We start from the raw sequence: 26,450 nt of genomic DNA, 5'->3' as shown, positions 1-26,450 counted from the left end.
CTAAAATATGTTGGTGCATTAAAAAATATCTCCCCACCTTCTTTCAGTCAATGCATTCAGAAGGAGGCTCCAGGCCCACAGGCAGTCACAAAGCACCAGGACTCTCTTCATGGTGGGCTCTGAAACTGGAAGGAAAATAATCATCAACATTCTCTACATTAAAACAGGTATTGTGGAAAAAAAATGTCTGATTTTGGAAACTTTGCAGAATAATTTTATGTCAGGCAACGACCTCACAATGCTCATGTCATTCAGAATAAGGGAGCACGGCCTTGGCTGTTTTCCTGTTTACCTTCTACTTTTAGACACAGAGGCTTAGGGTGGGATTTATGTTGCAGTAAGGGTGTATTCTTGTTTGCCTTATTCTTGAACTTTAACAAAAACAATTATGAGTTAAAGCTCCTGTCCCCCAATTCTGTGGCAATTCTTACTCAGTTTCCTCCTGTGTTGAAAAAGGCATCTCCATAACATTTCCAGAGAACCAAGTGTAACTGGTTTTTGTTTGACTTGAACCAGCCTGAATCCTCCCAAACCCCTTGGAAGGTGTCAGTGTGTGGTAGTGTGACTGAGGAGAGCGGTGCTTCTCCCACAGCCACTGCTTTGCTTTGATGTGATGTGATGGAAGCAACTTTCTTCTACAGATACTACTATTCTCCTCTTCCCTGAAATATTAGCATCAGAGAAGGAGTAAAATGATCAGATTCTGACTCTGTGATCTGCTGCTACATATGCACACTAATATTTTCGTTGGGCTAAAGGGGACGATTCATAATCAAACCATGTGCTGACAACCTACACACCATCTCCTAAATCTCTACCAGTGTCTGACTGCTGCTAGGAAATGTTTTTGCATTAGCATCCTTCTCCTCCTCTCCAAATGTCTCCTGTCCTCTGTCCAGACTTCTCCGAGTTACTCTCAGTTTACCTTTGAGTAAAAAGTAACACAGCTCAGGTTTCTTTTGCTTTCTAATAAACCATAAAATACAAAGTTAGCTGATATTTGTAGAATCGGTGTTCCAAATTCAATTGATTGCCCAGGAGATGCTGCAGGTCCCTTTACATATCTATATACTGTGTGCTGGAATCCAGTCGATTTTTAATATTCATTACATTAAACAAGAGCAACGAAATATGAAGCCTATATTTTCGCCCAGTTAGTGGAGTTTTTTAAATGCCTGAGAAAATGAAGCACTGTACATGGAAATGTTGTTGTACCTTTAAGTAAAGCTACCCCATTTCACTGCACACTCTCAGGGACAATTTAAATCAATAAAATATCATTACAAAGCGGTATGTAAGCAATGAGATATAATTAATGCGTTTATAGCCAAATGATGGGCAGATAAGCGTTGAGTGGGGCTGAGCTAATCTAACTGGATAGGAAGGAGCTGGATGTGGCAGGAAAGCGTGGATAAAGATCTTCAGGGACCAGGCTGCATCTTAACTTGCCCTGTGATCAGCCCCCTTACAAAGGGAAAGGCAACATCTGTGGCTTCAAAAATTGCCTTCTCCCGGTCCTGCCAACTTCTGCCTTTGCAAAAGGCTCCTCGGGATAAAGGACAGAAAGTGAATTATTCTGAACTATCTTGATCTGTTGAGCTCCACGCTCGACACCCCCCCCACCACCAGCACCAGCACCCCCGGCTTCATTAAACCCATACAGGCACTATAAATCCTGCAGAAGGAAAGTTTCTTGCAGCTGGAAAAGGCAAATGTTAACAAAGACTTTCAAGGAGCGTTAAACACCAGCAGCCCCCAGCCCCTGGCCTCCCCCAGCCCGCACCGCCTGTGAAACCAGCTGTGGTTTTCCCGTTCAAAATGGGAGAAAGAGCCACGCTTCTGGGAGAATTTCAGCAGCGCCCACTGGAAAAAAAAAAAAAAAAATGAGGAAAAAAGAGGGCATTTTGATGCATTTTTGACTCCCGGTGAGAGATTTGCCCATCTCTGAAGCGCAAATCGAGACTTGTTTTCCTCCCGGCATTTCAACTTTGTATTTCCCCCTCACCCTGAGAAAGCCACCCCTCCCACCGCCTCCCTCGGATAAAAAAAAAAAAAAAACACAAAAAAAACCCCAAAACAAAACACCACCAAAAAACCTTTTCCAAGCGACCGGTGAAAATCAGTCCACGCTAAAAAAAAAAAAAAAAAAAAAAAAAAAAAGATAAATTACAATGCCCATCGATCGCTGCGGATTTTCAAGCTGGAGGGATAGGAAAAAATCTCCCGGACCCGGCGGTACCTGCGGAGAGAGGGGAGAGGAGCCGCCTGCGCGCCTGGACGCGGTGCCCGCAGCCGGGAGCGCCCGGCGGGGTGCGGGGGTGTGTGTGCGGGGGTGTGTGTGTGTGTGTGCGGGTGTGCGTGTGCGAGCGCAGAGCCGCCCTTACCGGGAGCCCCTCGGGCGCGGGTCCGCGGCGCCGCTGACCGGCTCTGCCCGCCCGCCCGCGCGGAGGCTGCGCGGCTCCGGCTCCGCCGCTCACTCCGCCTCGGCCATCGCCGCCGCTGCTCCGCTCCGCTCCTCCGGGTTTAGCACCCAAATTTCTCTTCCCAATATTCCGACCGCCGCTATACAACAAAAGCTTTCTCTTTACCAAGACAGTAGTAATACGTCCCAGGGTAAACCGGATGTGAAATAGGCTGTGACTTCATGCCAGAGAGATTTTATTTTAGAAAGGAAGGTGGTACCAAGCTCTCATCTAGAGACCAATCCGCCCATTTTTTATATGCAGCACAATTTAACTTCCAGTGCTCTCGCCCTAATCCCTTTCTCTCTGGCTGCAGACTCAAATCCTTCTACAATCTGCAGCATTATTATTATTTGGGGGGGAGGCTGTACGTCTGCGGGGAGGCTGGGGGGAGTCTTTAGGCACTTGCAGTTTACAAAACAGTCTATTTTAAGGGTCGTACATTAAAAATATAACCGATCTGCGCTAGCGTTCAACCTTCGATCAAATATTTAATCGCGGCATAAATATGAATGAAGGCTAAACGGATATGTAGAGGATGCAGCACTACGCGCGGGTGCCTATAGACTGTATATACCTATAGAGACCAGGCGGTAGCTACGATGTAGCCAGCCGGGGACAGAGATGCTGTGCAATCCCGATTAAACCCGGGTAACACGCATTTTGGGCGAGACCCGTAGGAAATCGGCTCCAGGACCTGGTGGCTCTCCCACCCTTTCACACGCCTGTTATCGGTAGGTGCCACGTTTGCCCGGCGCGGCCCGAGGGCTGTGCTCGGGGGCTGCCAGCCCCCCTGCCCCCCTCTGCCAGGGGCCGCCGGCGGCACTGCCCCGGCCCCCCGAGGGGACTGAGGACGGGACAGCCCCGGCCTCCCGGGGGGACTGAGGACGGGACAGCCCCCCCCGCCCCGCCGGAGCTCGCGGCGGCCGCGCCCGGGCAGTGCCCACGGCCGGAGAGGGGCTCCCGGCCGCCCCCCCCCGGGGCACGCGGGGTGGCCCGGCCCTGGCCCGCCTGTGGTTAACGTCAGTTTAACCCCCAGCCAGCGACCGTCCTCTCCTCAGGTGTGAGCAAACTGGGCGAGCTCGGCGGGTGCTGATACTTGTGCGGAGAAACAAGGAGAAAGTTGGATGCATCAGGTAGGGAGAGGGTGTGCGGGCGAGCGACACGCAGCCGCTGCCCTGCCCAGCACAGGTTATCGTGCTCAGGGCACCTTTCGCCAGCTCCAAGCCTTCTGCAGGAATGTCAGACGCTGCTAACTGCCACAAACACAGCATGGCCAGCTGTCTTAGCTCTGTTTAGCGTAAAGATAAAATGAACTCCTCAGTCAACAGTATCTGTTACTTATAAAGCACTACCAGCAGTCGTGGGGTGGAAAAAAATCCTTACATCGTATGCTCCTACTGGATTTCAAACACTGTCTACTTGCCCTCTTCCCCTCCCAATGCCATTGCCAAACCAATTTCTGTTCGCTCCTACGATGCTGCTCCAAGGGAGGTCAAAATCCATATATTTTGTCAGAGATAACCTGAACTGGTATCCTATGTTACAGTTAAACTATCTGTTGCAAGCTTCACCCAGATTTTTAAACTAAATATTGCACATTCTGCACGTTCTCACAAAATACATCATCTGCTTGTCTTTGTAACAGCATGAGAAGGATTTGATGTGACCCAACAAACCAATGACATTCATAGCTAGGGCTGGCAATAACTTCCAAGGTGGCAGTCATTTTGGATAAGTGCCTGACTTACAACAGTCTAAACGCTGCAATGATTTCCCTAAGCACAAGGAAAATAGAAATTTTGTTTATCAAAGTGCCCTAGTTCACCAAGTTCACCCAGTCATTATGTTCAACATTAAATAGCCACAGGTTATTTTAAAGACTTGCAATGAAGTTTCTGCTTAGTTTCCTGACATTTCCAACGTAGTTCATCTCGTTTTGATTCCAGGTTGTTAGCAGCGCACAGAAAAGTAGAGAACAGAAAAACCTACTGAATTCCCAAGGAAATTATAAGCAGTGACTTTTCAAATCAGTAGCGCATAGACACACTCTTAGCGGCAAGAGGTATTTTCTAAATATGCAATGTTTTCACCTTCATTTGCTCTTCGCTAACATAATTTACTATGTTTTTATTCTTGCATTGAAGCATGGGAGAATTTTGCTTAAGCAACAAGTAAGTTGAGGTCCTCAGCTGAGTTTACAAAAACAGCACAAGGGATTTTTATCAAAGTACATGGACACTGTGTGGCTGTAAAACCACGGAGATTCCTTGCCCTGTCACTAAGGCATTACTTATATTATCTCAGTGACCTTAACTATTTTTTCTAGATGAATAATAAGTGTTTGCAAAAAAAATAAGTGTTCAACATAGCTCCAGTATTCCATTTTCCCTTTCATTTCTCGTGAACAAAGAAATTGTAAGTACGTTTGCTCTGTGTGTGTGTCTGATAGGTAGCTAGACAGATGTGCTGAGAAGCGAATGATTGAATGGCTAGAGGTTCATGTACCTCTGCGCACTAAAATCCGAGCAAGTGGGCAGCTAAAGTAGTTTCAGAGCCCATGAGAGATAATCTTGCATCCTATAGTTTTCTTCTTGACTTATTTTAATTATCATATAAACAATGTCAACTGTTTTTATTTTAATAAAGTGTCAAGGGTTACAAAGGATGGTCTTTGCCTCCATGGACACAGTTGCCGCCTGCCAAAGGATGATATGTTTTTCTGAGTTCTCCCTGGGTGAAGATATTGACCTAAAATTGGAAGTTGCTCATTCTCTCTCTAATTCTCATCTGCTCAGAAAGTAGGACAAAACTATTTTTCCTCCATGGCTGAGATTCCTGTCCATCAGTGCTCACACATAACCCAGATTTTTCTCTTTTCTTTTCAAAGGCTGTTATCACAGTTATCATGTCATTCCGTAGTAAACACTAAAAATATTTGGATGTAATCAAACAAATAGGCTGTTTTATGATGGATTGTGGTAACAAAGTAACTGTTTGTTAAGTGAAAAAAAAAAAACCTATAAAAGAAAATATAGTTTGTTGTTACCAATAGAAATATTCTTTGGAAGAACAAGTGCTAAGTGGGAGATACATGTCTTGCAATTCTTACTTTTTCCTTTTCCCATCCAAATTCCACTGACCTAATCCAAACACCACTAAGGGTAACGCATATATCAAATAAGTCATATGTGGTTTTTAGGCATCTAACTTAAGAGGATATCTTTGAAGATCTTAAGCTATATATAGGAGTGTGCATATTACGAGTGAGTCTTAGGGTCATATGATTTCATTCTTGAATGAATTGTTCAAATGAGAAAGGAAAGACACATCTGAACTTCTGTCTCCTAGTAACTCAATATTAGGTGATGTGCACTGCGAGGTTTCACAGTCACATTTGGAAAAGGAAGATGTCAGGAAGACCTATGTATTTTTCAAATCAGCTTTATGACTCCATAGTTTTCAAAAAGAAGCTATGTCATTCATGTTACAAGGTAGTATAGAGCTAAATCCTTTAAAAACAATATTATTAAATCTGAACAGTCAGCCAAAACGAACTTGGCACAGCTACTATGTGCAACGCTTTGAACCTTGATGTTAGCGCAAGTGATTAGTAGCAATGAAGTTAAACCAATTGAATCCTATTTTGGTAAAATATATTTATTAAATGATAGATTAAAATTGACATAGAGAAAGATTTTTAATGTAGAACTATTTTTGCTTTTGAATTCCTAGTAAGCACTTTTTGAAATCTGACCTTTTCCTTAAGTGCCTGCATCCTCTTTCTGTATATATATACATAACATGTATCCAGAGTATTTAATAGGTCACCAGGGAAGAATACTTTTTTCAGTGTTGTATTTTTCATCATGTTGTTCTTTGTGTGTGTAAAATATATATATTTTTTTTAGTTTAGTTTAGGAACATATATAAACCAACTGAAATTCCACAGCAGAATGCTTTGTCACAATGTGCCCTGAATAGCCCAGGGATTTGAATAAAGCAAATGAAACTCAGAGATTTACTGGCACACAGCAGATCAGATAAAGAATTAAAACAGAAAGACCATCTGCTCCAAAGCTTTGAACTCTGTTATTTACAAGTCCTGCTCATGTGGTTAAATGGAAATATTTTGTTAAATATATGACTTCAATTTGATTTCTAATGTAATGTGTTTCAGAAATATATTAAAGAATAGCTATTGACCCTTTGCTACACGTAACGAAATTCAGTTGCTTAACTTCTTTTTTTTCCTTTAATTTACAGCCACAACAAAGAAAGCAGGACATATAATTGTCAGCTAGTGTTTTTATAAAAGTCAAGTGATGATATAAAAAAAAGTTTGCTCTCATAATGCCTCTTAATTTTACAGTAAGGTTCTATTCATTGCCTCTTTCCTCTTCAAAAAATTAGTAGAAAGAGAAGAACTTCCAGGGAAATACAAATCTTCATGAAAACAATGTGCACTATTTTCAAAGAGTCAATCTGAGATACAATGCCCATTAAAGACATATGAACGTTCTTCCTAGATCTGTGTTGAAAATTGAAAGTGGCACTTTGAACCAGTTATCTATTAAAAATGGAATAAAGATGTAAAATAGCTGATGCTCAGAAATTTAGAGATGATGATTGTCTCTTCAAAGTCTCCAAATACAATATTTAAAACAGAAACTCTAATTACTTACAAGTTTCTCAGACTTTCTAATCCACAGAGACAACAATTTATTACGCCTTGCCACACTGTTGCCAAACATCACCACGAAATTCAAGCCATAAAGCCAGAAATGGAGGATTCTTACCTAGATAATAATAGGACTTCTTGTCTGATGCCAGAAAGGAAGAATGGAATAATAATCTGTTTTCTGAAAAAAAAACCCACTGTGGAATTAACAAAAACCACCAAAAAGAACAAATGTCACAATCAGGAGCTTGGGGGGGTTACAAAAGCCTGGTAAATCCAGTGGTGATCATTGACGAGATCTTTTTCAGGAGGCTCTTCCTGCTGCAACAGCTGTATTTATCTACAGTAGAATAGAAATGCCACATGTGTTTATCTCCTATGCTCTAACTCACTGCTTCTGATGAGGTGAAATCTTGACTGGAAATCTACAACCTCCTGGAGCCTTCACAGTACATTTAGTATAAATTCAACACAGCTTCTACAACTAGGAAGCTCTCCCCACAAAAAGGGAGGAGTGTACTCTTACTGTCCTGGTGTGGATGTCATTCAGTTACCCTTCAAAAATAAGGAAATAATTTTGTGGCTTACTGTCCTTCCTGCTCTGCATTTGGAAGGAAAGATTTCTTTGGGACTCAGACCTTAGAATTATGACTTGCAGTTTGATATACCCAATGATAGTTCGTATTGCTACAGACCAATGAGCTAACCTGTACTTTCATATTTTCTTAAGCAATAGTATTGATCTGTAATAATGACTTTTCCTAAAATCAGATAGGATAAAAATCTATGTAAACAAAATTCTAGAGTATTCAAGGTTCCTGAAGGTTGATACTTTTTTAAAAATGTATCTAATAATACAGTGCTTAGTGCATCAATAATCCCTTGTAACTTCTTATTTGTGGATAAAGGAAATAAGTGACTACAGAAAGAAAGTGAGCAGTAAAATAAATATTTACAGAGGTAAGAAACAATAAAATACATTTTAAAAAATTAAGAAAAAAATCAGTAGGGAAAAATTCAGTTCACCGTTGTTCTACTATAAATATTGGCCTTTGATGGAACTAAAAGATGTAGAGTCAGAATATCTCAGCCTGAATTCAGAGAGATGCTTAAAATGTGTTTAAATCCATCCCTACTCAGCCAAACACTTAAGAATCCACTTAATGCAACGGGTCATAAATATTGTTAAACTTAAATGTGTCACACTAGGTTGAATTTTGCTGCCTTGCTGCTTTGGAAGCCAAACACCCTGCTGACTTCTTAGGTGACCTTAGATACATTTAATTTCTCTGCCTGTCCTGGTGCCTTTATCTGGAATAAGAACATTGCAACCTGTGAAGTTCAATTAGCCAAAATCACTCTAGATTTCTGAGTGCAGTGCTAAACTGAAGCTTTCCTGCAAATACTATTTAGAAGCCACAGAAAAATTTGTAAAGCAAAGGTAACACGCACATTAGCTTGTTGGGCACTGGGTCCCACAGGCATTTAGAAGCACACAGTGTTTGATTCACCCATTTCTCCTACTCCACTGCCTTCCTCACTTAGAGATGGTGACAAGGAGGGTCTTCAGATGATTTTATCTTCTAGTTGGACACATCATATGCTTCCTGACTGCTGATGTTATTGCATGGAGATGTACTTGCTCAATTGCAGTACACTGTCAGAGCGCTCTTGCATGCACTGTCCTGTTCTAGAGTTTGAAGTCTGCTATAAAAACAGCAGAGTAAACATTTAAGTCATATTCAGATTTTCAAATTTAATTTTTATGTGACCTACTTAGTGCTAAAAATCCAAGAGTAGTCAGGCATAGTAAATATAGATGAGGAATACACTGGGACAGTCATTAACAAAGTGATGTTGTAATGGTGTGGTTTTATGCTTAGCTTTGGCAGTCATCTCTTTTAAGGGTCTTATCCAAAAGTTACTAACACAACTCTTTTGCATTTTCCTTCATTTAAAAATTTTTTATGTTTTGTTTTTATGTTATGGTTTTATACCTACTGAAAATTACACAGACAAAGCCTGTGTAATTTTCCCAGAACTGCTGTGCTGATACAACTGAAGGTCCAGGGGTTAGTGATAGACATTTACAGGCAATATAAGAGCAGGGAGGTTGTCTGCAAGCTTTCCTCTGGCTCAAGGCTCCTAGTTTCTATGCATTTGACTTAAGGTGGGTTCTTCCTGATTTATTCTGTGGTTTATGTTGCTTGCTTTTACTGTTTTAGATTAAAACCTGATTTATATCTTTTGAATTTCCTTGCAGAGCCTCCAGTGTTAGCCAGGCAGAACTGAAATTTTAATGTTGGCTAGAGAGCTGCTTGATGAACTTTTAATTGTTTCTTGCTCATTGTAACATACTGATTCAACTACATTTTCTGTTCCATCTATTTCATTCATAGAAATATACCTCACAGTTGTTATATTTATATGCCAATCTTTGCAACATGAAATCTGCATTTACAGCAATTTGCATGTGTGGTTATATTACATTAGGAAATTATTGTTTTCATTCAAAAGCAGTTGAAATAATCAGCTGGGCTCTAGAGGCAAGACCACAAATAATTAAAAATTGGTCTTTTCTGGACATTATCAATAACCGTAAATGTTAGTTAGAATCAAAACTGTGTTATAATCTAAATCTGTGCTTTATTCTAAGGGAGAGCTATAACAGTACCATTTCTGAAGGTCTCTGATAATCCAAGATGATCCAAGTGATATTTTAGAATGTAACCAATAGTTTTTAATGTTGAATAGCATAAACAGTTTTGTAGGTGTAAGGACTGGCTCCTCAGCACATGTGAACTGGCATAGCTGTGCCGAGTTCAGCTGGGTTGTTGAAGCAGCTGTGGATCTGGTCCCTGCCTACTGCCCTGTTTAAACAAACTAACCAATTGATATAAACAGCTAGGCTTGCTCAGGTAATACGTGAAAAGGCAGTCAACTTAATATGAAGCCATATTTGACATTCATAATATTTAACAGTCTTTACTTGCTGCTTTTGTAAAAACCTTAATGCTTACCTAACCTTTGTAGCATGGATATTGGTGTGTGCTTTTACCTCTTTTGAGATTCTGTGTTCCAATGTTAACTTGTTTTTGTTTTAGAGCTCAAACTGTTACTTATGAAAATTATGAAATGTGTCTACATAGACACAGTGCCTCTTTAATCAGTAACGGTTCAGTAAAAGGAGTATTGAGTCTTTTTTCTCTTTTACTGCTGCCAAGCAATTGACGTTAGAACAATATTCAGGCTAAGGATCACTGGTGTGACTGGGAGGGAAACTACTTTTTCACTTGTGTTCCTTCTGCTGTAGGGAAGAGAGCTCTGTATTTTTGAGAGTAAGTCACTGGCATAATTGTGGAACCACCTTCTTGATTACCAGTGTCTACCCCTACCCTTACCAAATGGAATGAGAGGCTTTGAACAAAGAAATGTTATTATTAGCAATATTTCACAGACTGACAAGAAAGTTGCCTCACTTTCTCATTTTGTGGTAAGGGAGCAAGTAAAGGAGTCAGCTGTTGATTTTGAAAGTAAAACTCTTCTCTGCAGGTCATTAAAGGGAGGGTTCATCTAACCCATCTTCAGCTGTGACTAATTAATTAGACCCCTAAATTCTCATGTAGACACCATTTGTAATCAAGAGTTATAAGATGACTCAGTTTACTTTTTTTAAGAGATTGTTGAAATGGAATGAATAATTTTTTTTGTAGGAATATATCTCATTCTACTAAACAATACCAATAAACATTTAGCTAAAACTTAGTTATGTAAATGTAATAGAGGATTGTAAAGTCAGGCCTATGGAATATTGCTGCTCTTTTGGAGCAGTTCTGGAGGGTTGAGTTTTTAACTTTTTTTTATTTGTATCTGATCGATCAAGAGTTCAAGAAAAACATGTAACACAGAAGTATTTTGATACTCAGCCAGGTGTGATGCCATGATGACATACTCCATTTTTTCAGGACAAAAAACCCAACCATATTTGTATGTGAGATCACTTGTCAAGAGTGAAAATGCTTTTCTCATTGCAAACTAAAAGTGGTGTTATTCACTAACATACATAATTCAAGCAAGAATTAGAGAGGCCTAAATGTTGAAATGGCTTGAGCCTGTACCATAAAGCAATTGGCATGTGACATTTGTCTTATCAGTAGTCTGCAGAAAAATCTTTAATTGCTTTGTAGCAATGTCATGAACTTCTCTCATCTCTTAGGGATGCCAGTGGCCTTATGATTACAAAACTGTTGGTATTTTCTTTGATTATGCATAGTGACTTGCTCTAGTAACTAGAATATATCAAAGTATATGTTGCCTTGGATGACAAGGACAGTTTTCTGAAGAAAAACCCTTTTCTGAAGACAGTGATACAAACTAAACAAGTGGGACAGCAAACAAGCATGTGCCTGCAAATCAAGTGATTAGTCAACAAAACTAGTTATTGAAACCTCCTAATGCTATATCCTTGGAAGACAGCAACTAGAAAGGGCTCAGCCTTGGAGTACACACACACACCCCCCGCCCGAAAACTGAAGGAAAACTGAAGGAAGAAGAAAGTCTTCTGAAGGCAAAGATTTCGCTAAGACAAACTATCTGCTGTACAAGTAAAGCCTGTGAAAACTGCAAATTTTGTTGTCATTTAGGAGAATGAGCCAAAGGTATTTATGGAAGTAATTCTGTATATCACTTGTATTTTTCTACCAATTTTTTCTTCAAAGAAGAGAATATGCACTCTTTCACACTTTACCTCCCACAGTTTTTCCATGAGCTTTTTTTTGTTTTATCTTTTATTTGTTCTTGAAATTGAGTAATATAGACAAAATTATCAGCCACATAAGCCACTCAAACATTTTTTCCCTGGTTTGAAATATGTATTCACCAAACATAATCACTTCTACTGTCTAATGCTAAAACTTCTTTTACATGAAAATATTGTTGCAGACATACACAGAAGAGGGTAACAGGTTGCAGTTCAGATTTTCCCATTAAAGCTTGAATGGCTTTATTTTCATAGCAGGAATGAACGTATTTTAGAAATTCTTGAAATCTAAATGCTGAAAAATAATCAAAACAAGAATATACTCAAAAGCAAACTCGAAGACTTGGTTCTGTGAGAGATCTAGCCCCTTTAAGGTGACAAAGAGGGGGTATTCCCAGCTGTGCTTGACCCTGTGGCTCATGCACGTGTGCCAACATTGCCCATGCACTGTAGGAAAAACCTATTCCATCCTACCATGGGAAGATACCAGGAACCATCTTAATCCTAATTCAGCAGGGCATCTGGGAATTTCTTATATTTCTTAGGGATTTAGAAATGGGGTAATTAAAGCAGCAATTGTACTCTTGATTTCTTCTTCTGGCCTGATGAGTACTTACTCATAGTAAGAATGTCCACTGTAGAAAAGCACTTGAGTCAAAGATAGCCTTATTTAGCAACTCCTTATCTAAAAGATGCATTTATGCTAGTGTTTTATTTGTATTGTGTGGCCTTTTGAAGCAAATCTGGCTATTCCTATTTGCTGCAGTTTGGCTTGCATTAGGGAGGAGTCTCAGAACATGGAAATTCAAATCATTACAAATGAAACAAGATCAGACTATAGTCTCCAGATGTGTATCTGATATACTCCAGTAGTTAATGGATATTCAGCCCATGGGGCCAGACTAGAAGTAACCCTCTCAAAATGCATAAAGTTTGGGTGCTGATCCACAGCATCACCTGTTTTGCTCTAGATATCTCCATCTACTGGTTTATGGTACTTGATAATGCAAAGCTAGCCTCTGATAATTAGATATTCATCATAAATTTTATTTTATATTAATTCAATTTACCTTTTGCTGTGTATTTGGGCCTGATACTACATAGACATTAGCCATGCCAATGTCCATGTTCCCAGCCCTCAAAATACTTTTAGAGGGTGGATCTGCATATATCTGTGTATGGTTATGCCAGCCATGTGTTTCCCTGATTTAGAATGTTGCCTCCCTGCTAGCAGCATCCTATGGAGCTCTTGTCTTTTTTTTTTTTTTTTTTTTTCCCCTGCAAGGATAGGCCTTGACTGTGTAGAATAGTCAGTGTTGTCTGCATCATGAGATCTGCTCATTGTCCTAAGCCTTAACTGTATAAGATTTTCAATAGGGTCCTACTATCAGTATCATTTTTCCCTTCCATGTTGTATGCTGGCACTGTGTGCTTATTATTAGAAAAAATGAGATCAGTCATGAAGATTTATTGAGCAAGTACAGTTGAACAGTTTGGGCAAGACTCCTTTAACTTGTTGGGTTTTGATTTTTAAAATAACAAAAAGTACCTTTTACAAACTTGGACTGCCTTGATAATTATTTAAACCAGTGAAGTCAAATACTCAAAAATGTTGTCTCATCCTCTCTATGAAGTCAAGGAATTTACAGTCATGTAGCCCATCCTGCACCTTACTCCCACTTCCCTTCTGAAACAGACCTTTCAGTTTGCTCTATCGGAGTAGGAGAAAAGGTCCTTCTGCAGAAGTAGGATTATGGAGAATATCATGTGAAGTCATCTGGTATGACTAGAAAGAGCTAGAATCAATATCTCCAGCTGTTATAGTTACATCAGTAGGTACTGAGAATCAGGACATATATTCGACAGCAGAATAAAGAACATTAAGTACAGTTTGAAGAGTACAGAGCATTATCAGAAATAAAATACAAAGACATTTTTCAAAGCTAAAGAATCACCTAGGTCTTTCTCCATTAACATTTGCATGATTCTATGCAACCATTTATGTAACTAATTAATGATTTATTTGCACAACTTAGAATGCTACCCCTCTGTGAGCTGTTCTCCCATGTTTTGATGGGGGGTGGGAGGGAGGAAGGTTCGATTTAGTTGTCTTCCATTTGTCTCATTTGAAATATGAAGAAAATAGTTCGATTCTTTGAACAACCACCCCCCCAACAGCTTCAGCACCTGACAATAAGCATCTCTTAAGCACTGGTCTACAAATGCTCTGCAAATAGCTGTTCTTAAGCATGTTAGCAGTGCCACTGAATTCCTCAAGACTGCCTACTGTATATTCCTGTGCCTTTTTAAATAGAAATTTAGGACTTTAAAAAGGTTTCTCAGATGTTCTGTGATGGATATTGCAGTAAGGGGTCCCCCCCGCCCCCAGAAATCCATTGGCAGAACTTTATATCAAGGGAGAGATAATTTCTCTTTCTGACTGTGTAAAAAATCACTAAAAAATCAGCTACAAGAAAAATGAGAAGGCTGAGAAGGCCATTCATTTGTGGTTTAATTTATATATTTTAATTTTTATATAGCAAGCCCTAGCCATTTAAATACTGTGACTGATCTTATTTAAATAATTCAAACTGGGAAAAAGAACATAGCTTACTCCACAGCAAATCAATTGTCTACATGTACAAACTATTATCAGAGTAGGACCTATTCTTAAATATAATCCGATAATGACACTTTAGAAGTAGAACACTTTGTTAAAATATTTCTTGACCTCAACCAGATTTTATAGGGCTAGATGCTACAAGCCTCTTCAATGCTTGGACTTGAGTAGGTGCATACATTTGAAACTTAGTCAAAGCAAATGTTTAGTGAAAAAAATAGTCTTGGATTGACACAAAGCTCAAGTTGGCATTTCCAGACCAGAAAGGGTTTTATATATGTAAAATTTCTTCAACTATACCTTCTAGAATATTTATTGTATGTAGATACTTAGATATAAATTTATTTACTAGCACAAAGTCAGTGTGAAATAGCATGTGCTAAAAACTGAAGATCAGAAGGTTAGTTTTAAGGTGTTTAGTGAAGAAACACAAGTTATACAATTTAACAACTGTTAGCCTGTTTTATTTCTTTTTTAAGTTTTGAGTTATTCAAAATATTATACAAAAAAAGAAAAGATTGTACACTAAATATAATTACTGTTATATAGCGAACAATACTGCTCCCAACAATTAACAGAAAAAAAAATACTGGTTGGAAAAATTTGTGTGTTAAAATTAGATTATAACTTAGAGTACCATTCACCCAAATAGATTTTACAGGGTTAGAGAAACAGGTTTTGTAATTAGGGTGAATGAATACATTTATTTCAGTATACCAAGTTAACACCTTTAGAGCAACTTCTATGACAGAAAAGCTATTTAAAGGACCACTGCAATGAAGAATGACTGACAATATGGAGCAGTGCAGGAGAGACCTCATTAGTTTTTTAGAGGAGGAAGAAATTGGAAAGCTAAAGCTTTCAGAGGGCAAGAGTCAGCCAATGTAACAAGGAAGTCCTTGTAAGAACTGTGTCTGTTCACCTATTACATAGCAACCATTGCAGTTGAAATTCAAGTGAGAAGTGTCTTAAGATACTGTGGAGAAATGTGAAATATGGTTGTAAAATGGCGTATCCTCACAGAATTTTCTGCTACAGAATTTACCATAAAAACACAAAGATGCAGACAGAGCTGTCCTAATAATGAATAATAAGCAAATACTTATTTACTATAAGATATTCTTTTTGAAAGTAATGATGATATCATGTTAAGAGTAAAATACCAACACCAGATGCTTTTATGTCACTCATACAGTAGAAATAACTTGGAAGGTTTTTTTTATGCAGTAATTTGGCAGCTGTGCTTTAAGTAGGTAGTGAAGCTATTAAGCAGTAGTAAGGATCCAGAACGGAACAGGTATTTCAGATAATTGTACTTAATCTGCATTAAAAATTAGCAAAGAAAACAACAACAAAAACCCCACAGAATTAATTTAATGTTGAAGCTCTTTAAATTTGGTGGGAAATATGCTGGATTCTTCCATTGCTATAACCACAGAAGAGAGTTTGTCCAGCAGAGTGACAGGGCACATGCAATTCATAGGAATGCAAAAATAGGCAAAATCCCTTCAACTTGTCTTAACACACGTTAACTGTCATGAAGGAAGAAATTTTAAACCAATGAAAACTGTAATCTTTAAAAGATTCTGAGGGGTAAATTGTCACCCTTTCTATATCTAACATTCAAGTATACTATCCACATGTATTCTCTATTCCCTGATAATTCTATCAGACTTTTTAGTGTAGCGTACAACAGTCCCTATTCTTATCAGAGGAATGAAGGGGGATTTTATGCCCTACCATCTCTGACAGGATGTTTCATTTTAGTTTTTCTTATCTCACCACCAGGCAGCACCCACAGGATTTGGTTCCAGCATGGCCTGTGCAGAGGGGTTTGTGCTTCAGCGAAGGAGCTGGGCTATGTACACTTGAGCTTGTCATGACAATTGTGAAAACAATGTGCAACAGCTGAAAGTGTGCATGCATTCATATTTGTGTTTAATGCATACAACCATGAGACGCAAACTTGCCAAGTTAAAGAAATTTTGTAATAAAAAGTGTACCAAGAAAAAGAAAGACAAGGCTTGAACAGAAAAGAATAAGCAGGGGTATAGCACCACAGCAGAACCAAGGTGAAATATAGTCTTGATGTAACTATTGTTCCTTTGAAAATATGGGTAGCTGTGACCTAAATTACAACACACTGGTCCTTATACACAGCTGTTAGACCTTTGGATAACATGTGTGCTTCTGAATTAAGCTAAGATGAGAATAGAGTTAACCAGCAAAACATCTTACGGATCTTGCTGTAACAAAACATAGAGAATTGAAAGTCAAAGCTATGAAATACTGTCAAATTTGTATTAGAAAAAAATTGCAGCATTGTTAACAAGTCTGGTCTTGAATTTTGCATCAATTTTTTTGGTAAGTCATAATGTTTGTTAAATTCCTCTACAGAAATTGCTCTTTAAAAGAACATTAACACTACGTTATTTTAATATATGCATTACATTCTCAATGCCAGTCTTAATCTCCCAGCACCATTCTTCAACTATTAATACATTTAGTTAAATGGCTGCTTATACAGGGCTAGAGAGTTAGTAACTGTATGCCATGGATGAATTACAGAAGCAATTGAATATTTCAAACATTTATATTGTGACACTTTTAATCAACTCAGAATTTGCAGTTGTTTGCTTAGAATGTAAACTACTCAAAAATCAGCAAGTAAATCAAGGTTTCTGAAATTCAGTGCCATATCATGAAGATTAACGTTTATCCATTACAAAGGATCAAGATTTTATCCTTGTTCTGGTTTTGATGGCATAACTATAGTTGCATTTATATCTTATATCCTAGGTTATTAAGGATCTCCCTAAATCAAAGCTCAGAGAGCTCAGTAAGTTTTATTTATCTTGGACGCTCATTAGGCAGAGAATGTGTATGCTCTTGCTCTTAATGATTACAGCTGTAAGTGTCATTCCTGTTTTTCAGCCTTTTATGTGTATTTCCAAAATCTTGTGTCGGAATTCAGAGGAATTAATGTATAGACTTGCTCGGGATATTGGCACTTGTCTTGCTCCCCCTTCCAAGCCCCTTTCAAGAATCTTCAGAAGACCAGCACAAGGCACGAGTAGATGGATAACCAACCTTTCCAGGAAAAATGTGTATGTCTTTTAGAAGCAGCTTTGAAGGTTTTATAATTTTATTTTTTTTTAGTAACATTATTAAGAGAGTTGTAAAAACACATGCACTCAAAATACCCTAATTTTTCTACAGTATCTCCAGAATTTCAAATCATACCTCCTAGCCCTAAACAAGACAAACACCAGCATGAAATTAATCCTACTTTTTCCAGGAAAATTATTATGCTGTGTCTACACTTTACTATCACAGGTTCTGACCAAGTAAGCCACAGTTAAAACAAAGTAAATAAATACATGAGTTTATAAAGCATATTCTTTATAACCTGTACATATTCTTTTTAAAACAAGAAAAAACTTTTTTAAAAAAGAAAAAAGCCCTTCTTTTCATTCTTCCCATCAATACCAGGAGACCTGCTGACATTCGCATCCTATCTTGTGAGATTCATCCAATAAAGTCCGTATTTTAAAGGTTAAAGGGTTAAAGCACTGGAACTGATAGAAAACATGAAACTATTGCTTTCCCTTGCACATTTACATCTGGAGAACAACTAAACATTTTTTCACCTTAGTTCTTCTTGCCATGGTTTTTCATGTGACTGCTGTATTTCTCCCAAGTTCAAGGAAAAACCCCTTCATATGTAGTATGATAGTATTGACTGTCAATGCCTGTGATTTGTATGTCAAGATATAAAACTTGTACGGGTTGGCAAGGTTCTTCGAGGTGTTATGTTTCTTCAACTTGATGAACAAGAACTACATTCTGAAGATAATATGGATGAGATTACAATAGGAAGGGAATAATGTCAGCTCTCTGCCCTTCATAAAATACAAGGACCTGACATATGTTTGGTGTTATTCCTTGACAAAACTGACTCATTGCCTCAAGAAAAGCTGAAAAAAACTGTAAAGGTGAATCTTGTGGTATCTGGATCTGGAATTACATGGTCAGGAGTTCATGTTTCTGATAAGATGCTCAGAACCAGATTAGTCTAAAGGCGTGTGTGCTCTCAAAGGAAAATGGAGCAATTTTTGCAACATTTTTTTTGTAGCTGAAGAACACTATTATGGCAAGGAAATATCTCTCACCCGTGCTATTCACTATCAACATGCTGTATACATACATACATATATGAAATATTACTGACAGCCAAACGGCCAAGAGGCTGCCACAAAGGCAAGTTGCAGCTGCCATTTTATGATGGTGGTTTAAGAGTGGCATAGCTCCCTCTTTCCATGCGCATGGTGCAATTTCAAAGCACAGAACATAGCCTACACCAGACTCCCCCCTTGCAGGGACAGGCAGCACAGCTACTGGAAGCTATTTCACACTGTGGTGAAGTCTGAAGTGCGAGCATAGCCTTAATATTAACACTCTTGGGGATGCAAAAGCTGTAACTGTGAAGAAGTGCTACATATGAGTCCCCCTCTCCAAGAATTTCCCAGTCTTGTAACCTGAGGGACATAAGGGAGGACCACACGTTTCCTCTCAGGCAGCTCACTGGATTATCCCACAGGCCCATGTTTCTTGTTTGAAATTTGGCAGTGGTGGGCAGAACCTGAGATTCTTTGGGTAAGCTTAAAAATATAGTTCCAGATTTAACTTCAGTATTGTGTTTCTAATACTTATTTCTATATCTAACTTTGAGCAACGCGTTAATACGAGACTTTTGTGAAAAAGTGTTCTCTATAGGGTTCTTCTCTTTACCTGACATGCCTGACATATTCACAGGAAAACTGGGTTTTCTGGGCATATGGTAAGACTCAGATAAATAAAAAAAATACAATGTCAGATGTCCTAAGTTTTCTGGCAGGAGATGCGTCTAGCAGTATGCTGGAGCATACCAGCCTTATTTCAGAGGGATGCCACTAACGAAACTTATAATACAGTGTCATGACTCTCTAGGTTTTGAAAACTTTCCAACAAATTATGTCACCAGCACAACTGAAACCAAGAGTAAAAATGTTCACTGATATCAAAGGCAGACAGATTTGGCTGATTTATTTTTAACCTGCTTAAAATACGAAGTCAGTCAAGATCATGTGTGAGGGCACTGTAATGTAATTGAATCCATTTTGGGAAGCAAGTATTGATAACAAAGGTGCTGGAAAAATAATTTCCTATTCAAAAGGGACATCTACTTAAAAATGAACTTTCATTTTTAAGTCTCATTAGACCTTCTAATGAGGAGAACTTGTATACACTGGCTAAATATACTCCAGAAATTGTAGCAGGTCTGGGTGTGATTATGTAAACTGAATACCAAAAGTTGCTTATGGTCATGCTTTAAACAGACTGTCAAGATTGTTTCTTTATTTAGGCTATATGTAATGTTAGACAGGGCAAACTTGGACAAAATTTGAATGCATATTTTTAATCAAGTAAACCTTTAAATGTCTCAGAGGTTCTCCATTATTGTTAAAATTACATTAACATAATAAAAAGGCAATCTTGCACGTATCCTTATAGAGTATAATCCCCGGTCTTTTTCTAAATTTATAATTGAATGTTCTTTTACATAAACATTTCTTTACAGCACAAGAGCATAACAATATTAACTGGAAAAATACCCTCTAAAATAGTCAAACCCACACATTTGCTAATGTATTCTCTTTGTAGGAAAAATTGATCAAGTTAGGGTTTCCTTTTGAGAGGTTTTAACAAAACTTGGCATTTAGTTTAAAACAGTTCCCCATTATCTCTGAATTACCTTAATTAACCTTTTCTCAGCATTAGTAAAATGTCATTAAATTATGTTAACTACTCAACTCTTTATGTAATATTCCTCATGTTAAAAGTTATGAGTGGGGATTCTGACATCGAAGTGATTTCTAGCTCTATCTCTTACAAGGACATGCAGGTTTCTTAGCAGGGCATTTACTCCAGGGGCGGTAGCGTAACAGATTCACTGGAGTCCCAGGTAAGAGTTCATGGGCTGTAGTAGAAACAATGCGCTTGAAAAGGGTGTTAATCACAACGAGGAACAGTCAAGGAAGTAATTTCTTTTTTCTTATATTTTTACTTAAGTTTGAGTACTAAAGAACATTCTTTAAATACAGTGAAGTGTGAGTAAATATTTTCAGAACAGATCTGTTCTGGTACCAGAGTAATATTATTCAAAACAAAAGAAACAGTCTTGCAGATATTAGTGTCATCGGTCTAATCACACAACTAAAGATGCTGAAATGCATATGTATTTTTCAGGATGAGATGCAAATGACATAATAAATAGATTGAAATTGGTCTGTCTATAATTAAAACGAAACAGAAGTCTTTAAGTGCTTCCCAATTTTAGTCAATGGCCAGGTAGAAGTGTTCAATTTGGATATGAAATGCTTATTGCTTGATTCTGTGATTATAGAGTACGATAATTAAAGGCTGATGAATGATTTATTAGTTCTCTTAAAATATATACCATCACTTTCATTTTAGCTTCTACTCCTGTTCACTCACTGAGCTAACTATAGATTTGAAGGTTTGGTGGCTTTGCCAGAGATTGCATTGTCTATATTTATAACGCTTCATAAAAGGTATCAGTTGGTATTTTAAAAGGTAGTTTTCATTAAGCTTCTATTCTTTTCTCTGCTAGTCTCATTCCTATTCTGTGCTCAGCATAATCAAGTATAAGCACCTAGCAGTAGTGAAGTAGGAGACACCTACAGCGTCTTGATATTTTCCATCTGCTCCTTCTGTAACTCTAGCTGTGCCGACTGGGACAGATAAGCAGGCCCTGGAGGGGGCCAAAACCTTGTTCTGCTCCTGTGTTTCTTGGTGGCTGAGTTGCATTCATTTCTGTGCAGTCAGCTTGGAGATAGACATCCTCTGGGGCTTGTGAAGCCCACTCACCTACCTCAAGACTGAGCTGAGGCCAGAAGTGGGCATGACAGTGAAGGCTTTCCAAACTATTTATCAGTATAGCCATGTTTTTCTGTGGCATTTGGCCTGAAGCATGCAACTTATTTAAAGCATATGAGTAGTTCCAATGAACTTTAGAGGAGCTAACGCTTAAGTTTTTTACTAAACTGAAGCATCAACCTGGATATTCTCTCTTTGATTGTCTTCTGTTTTTTCAGTTTATGTAATATATATTTTTAATTGGTTAGATCCTCTGTGCAATGTGAAAGATAAATGGCAAATATAAAATTCATAGGAATTGTGTAAAGGATTTTAAATATTTCAAATTGTAGTTAAGATCTAACAGTATATAATCCATACTGTATGACAAAGTAAGAAATGGTTATTTCCGCTGGGATGAAATTTTAGTAGCTCAAATCCAATTGTGTCATTAAATGAAAACGTAGGTTCTGTTGTACCATTGTGCATAAAAGAAATTATATTCAGAATAGTCTTGGTCAGCATCTGTTCTTTGAAGTAGATGTGGACTTGCAGGATGTGTGTACACATGTGTATGTATATTTAGCAATATAAATGCATCTATGTTGGTGTCATTTTATGTCTTTGATTAATTCTAAGCAAACTGATATGACTAACTATCTGATCTGTAGCCATGAATACTGAATAATAAAAATAATTATTATAAATTGATATTCATAGCTACGGGTCAGAGTGGTTTATTTATCTTTAACCACAAGGAAAGTCTTGGCTGCAGAGCCTTTGGGACTAACTGTAAAGAAAGTCTCTTCTCAGTGCAAGAAAGGGGAGGCACTGTAACACATTAGTAAAGTAATCTGTGGGTTTGTACCCTTCCAGAAACTATAGTTCATATAAAGAAATCTGAATGGATTTGGCAAGTCATTTTAACACTTTTAACATTGCTAATTAGCAGGTAAAAACTAAACAGAACTAATAGGTTTCTTTTCACTATTTCTTTCAAGTAAATAGTAACATCCAGTGGTAATACTGAAGACTAATTCAATGTCATGTGTAACCATCAGATCACCAATAACTTCTGTACTGGTTTTGAAATAATGGCATATGTCTGCTTCCCAGGATTTACCTTTGCCTACAGAGGACAGAGGCCATTTGAAGTGGAGGGATGAAGTGGAGCTCTGCAGGGATGCACGGCTAGCGCGTCAGCAAGGAGCAGGCACAGGGCAGTCACCTTAACCTGGAATAAGATTTTCCCTTCATAAAAGGATGGAGGGGCTGGATGCAAACTCATGGGAGTTAATGGAGAGGCTCTAAAAATGTCCCGGCTCTGAATACATTCCACAGGGAAAGGAATAACAGGGAATCTATTTTGCTGAGAACTACTTTATTTTAAGCATATCTTAAGGAGAAGGCAAAGCCACTTAACAGACAAACTTGCATGGAGTGCCCTTGCTGGAAATGTTTATGCTTTTTCATAAAGGGATGCTGTGCATGCTAATATGTCAGTGCAGTGCTCAGCTGATGGAGCGACAGAGTAAAGACCTTGTAGGGAGGTTATCCTCCTTTGGGAACATCTCCTTTGAAAATACCTGCCATTTTGGGCAAACTTGATACATTTGGAAAGATTTTCTCTTCAGAAGTCTTTCCATAAGCTCCAGGGAAAAGTTATTTCTAGCAGGGATGATTAAGCAGTATCCAGAAAGGTGTGCACTCCATCAGAGACAGGGAAATCAATCCTACCTTCAATTTTTTGGTGGTATTTTAACAAAGGGCTTGTAAGACCCCCTGAGAGAGTCCTCTGGCAGAGACAGTGTTCATGGGCAGTGTCGGAGAGCTGGACTAGAGGATGCTCACGTAGCTAATGCCTGCTCACACCAGCACAGGAAATTTCTGTTTCTTTCACTGTTAGGAAGGTATTTAAATTCACTTGGCAGTCTAAGCACATGAGCTCTTTTTGAAAGAGGTTTACCGGTGAAAGTTATGCTGTGCTTTTCATTAAGTCATAGAGTTTTAAGTGTTAAAGAATTCTGGATAGTAAAACTACAAGTAATTTCTACTGACCATGGTTCACTAGAAAATGTAAACTGGATTCTTCTTTTTAGAGAGAGATAGTTTACAGCAATTCTGTTAATCGGTTTGGCGGGGGGGGGGGGGAATCGGGAAATACTGCAGCTTCTTGATTTCTTTAGTACATATCAAATATTTCCTACCTCATCTATTTTTTTTTTTTTAATTTATTTTATGTTAGAATGGGAGAAAAACCTTTAATCTCCAATCTTAATTCTCAAATATTTCTTCATGGAATGAGAAAGAATAGAGGAAACTATGAATGGCATTATAGCAAATGTTTTGCTATGGGTATCATTTTAAGATGGAAGCCATTTTGACAAGCAAAAATATGTGTTTGTAAAGTGTTTATAATTGATTAATTTCACCCATTTCTGAACAATATTAATCCTGTACAGTAACAGCTTAATCTCCCTTGAAATACATAAAGCAAGGGAAACAGCAAACAATCTCCACATTAACCTCTGGAAAGCAAGTAAGTGTTAGTATTAAAATGCATTTGAATTTTATTTGAGAGATGAATTTTTGGGAAGAGCATTTCTGTTTGCTCTAAAAGGATATTAAAGCAAATAAGGAAGATGGAATTGTGAATTGAAAAATTAGTCACCTCTAAGAATAAAACCTCCATTTGAAAATGGGAATGTTAATTATTAATCACCTCCAGACACTGTCTCCCAGAGTTTCTATGAGTTTTTCTTTATTTGATTATATACATTTTTGACTGATTAACCAATTTTTTTTATTCTTCTCAGTCATAAATAGAGAGAGACACCTGCTGATTAAAGTGGAATTTATCAAGTGTAGGACAGCCTCTTTTGACAAAGCAGTTTAAAAAGCAGAGAAATAACAGGAACTGTTGCATTTAAAGATGTTCAAAGCACAGTTCAGAGGAATTATTTTCATCAGTCTCTCACATGCACATTCACTGAAGACTGAAAATTTCCAGGCAGTCAGATTCCGTTTTCAGTTTTCCTTGTTTTGTTTAAAGAAACTAAAGAAAGATAAAGGAAAGAATTTTTTACACTCCATCCCAAGTTGTTTGAGGGTCTCTTATTTTTCTGTTTGATAACATTGTCCTGCCCAGCAAGCAATACCCTTCCAGCCAAAGAAGACAGCACTGTTTTTTTTTCATAGCTACAATAAGCACCACAGTGGGCTATGTATGACCACACGAGCTGTCTCCAGGTAACTAAAGCTAGTGCCAGAGAAATGCTGATGAAAATGGATTCACTTAGCTCCCTCTTTCCTTTGTATATTAAACTTCTATGGTTTAGGCTCTAAGTCTGGCTCACAACTTAAGCAGTAGGGTTGTTAAATACTGAAAATATTAAGTGCACTGATCTGTGGGCTAGTGCTTGACTAGTATTTGACAATTTTTCAATAGGAACCCAATAGAGTCTATATGGCAGAACACCTATATTTTTTTGTTTCTATTTCTTTTTAGATTTTCACATATAATACGATTTAGTCCTGGTATGAAAGGGGAGATTTCTTCTGGTCTGTTGTTAATTTAGTAGTTGATGGCTGCCAAGGAAGTGTGCTTGTACAAAGGGAAAAGATACAAGATTGGTTTTGGAAGCAATCCTCCTCCATTACCCTGTGCCTTGAGTTTGTGAAATTCTGCATGTGTGTTAGGACTGTTGGTTTATTCCACTGTGATTTTCAGGGTCAACTGGCTGGCCCTGTCATTGCTAGAAAGGATCACTGTTAAGAGATTTGCTGAAAGATTTAGTCGTTACTTCTTTTATAACAGCTGTCAGGACCATATCAGTCAGGGTTGCCTCGAATATACTGTGGAAGATGGAGTAAGGTCTGACACTACTGTCCCAAACCTACCTTATGGATTTGGAAATCATAAGGAAAGGATTCTCACTAGAGACAGATTTATAGAAAAGAATAGCTTTTAACAGGGAAATACATTTACCTCCTTAACTGAACACAGGATTTTGCCTTTTTATTGTGCTATGAGACTAAGGTCAGATAAATTCATCTGACTTCTACAAAAAAGCTAGGAAATGAGACATTAAAAATACCACAACTCTTTTAGTTATATCAGTATAACAAGCAGTAGCGGTCAGTACTAAACATATTAGAAAAATGACTATGATTCAAATCACTCTTGCTATAATTCTGTTACACTGTCTGCTCTGTATTTATTACATGCAGTGGCACAGAGTGGCACAGCAAGAAGTTGTTTTTTTACTGCAGCAGACCTTCATTTGCTTTGAATGTTAAATCACTTCAGAATAAACAGCAACTGAAATGACTGAAGTGAATGTAGTCTGCTAAGGAATTTTGCACTAATGATTTCTACAAAGGGAATTTGGCCTTGTTAAAAAGTATGTAAACAGTAAGAAGCAATTCTAAAGCCCTCTGATGTCAATTGAAGCCTTTCTATCTCAGAAATTCATATATGTTTGCTTTAGAAAAGCAGCTTCTCTACAGTGGAATGCTCACAGCAATTTCAAAAACAGCAAAGCAATTAGTTTTCTTAGTCTGGTGTTGCTGAGTCTATGTAAAAAGAAAAAATACAAGACATACCTAGGCAATGGGTTGGGAGGAGGAAGGAATAAGGGTCTTTCATGGAGGAAAATCAACTTTAGCTTTCAAATCTCTCGATGAATCTTAGTAACGTATAGTCTAACAGCAAAGTTATAAAAAGAATACTAAATTTGCCATGTCATCATTATAGTAGTTCACTTTAATTGCTATAAGAAATGAAAAATTAACAAATATAGCCTATCATGCTGAATGTTTTATGTGAAGGTAGGGTTATCTTTCCTCACTCTTGCAAGGGACCATCTTATAACTTTATGCATAGATTTGTAGGATTTTTATATTGTGTTTCTAGAAATGATACTGAAGATAAAATATGAAATATAAAAGACCTGAGTCCAGTACTTTAAATTTAATGGTCAAACTCATTTAGTTTTTTAACTGCTATAG

General features: G+C 37.9%; 1 protein-coding gene across 3 annotated transcripts in view; it reads right to left on the bottom strand.

Annotated features, from left to right (window-relative positions):
- The window catches only part of GABRA1 (gamma-aminobutyric acid type A receptor subunit alpha1), a 48,510-nt gene extending 41,124 nt beyond the window's left edge, over positions 1-7,386 (bottom strand). Inside the window, exons 1-2 of one of the 3 annotated variants that reach the window (XM_074838992.1) lie at positions 7,262-7,386; positions 38-125 (exon numbers count right to left, since the gene is read on the bottom strand). In XM_074838992.1, coding sequence (XP_074695093.1) covers positions 38-111 — 74 coding nt within the window. In that variant the 5' untranslated portion in view covers positions 112-125; positions 7,262-7,386. The other 2 variants (XM_074838990.1, XM_074838991.1) reach the window with 2 other exon arrangements.
- Between the last annotated feature and the right edge of the window lie 19,064 nt (positions 7,387-26,450).

The sequence above is a fragment of the Strix aluco genome, chromosome 13 (assembly GCF_031877795.1).
Source record: "Strix aluco isolate bStrAlu1 chromosome 13, bStrAlu1.hap1, whole genome shotgun sequence".
NCBI classification, from domain to species: domain Eukaryota; kingdom Metazoa; phylum Chordata; class Aves; order Strigiformes; family Strigidae; genus Strix; species Strix aluco.
Note: the sequence above shows the minus strand (reverse complement) of the source record. Positions and strands in the feature narration are given on the sequence as shown.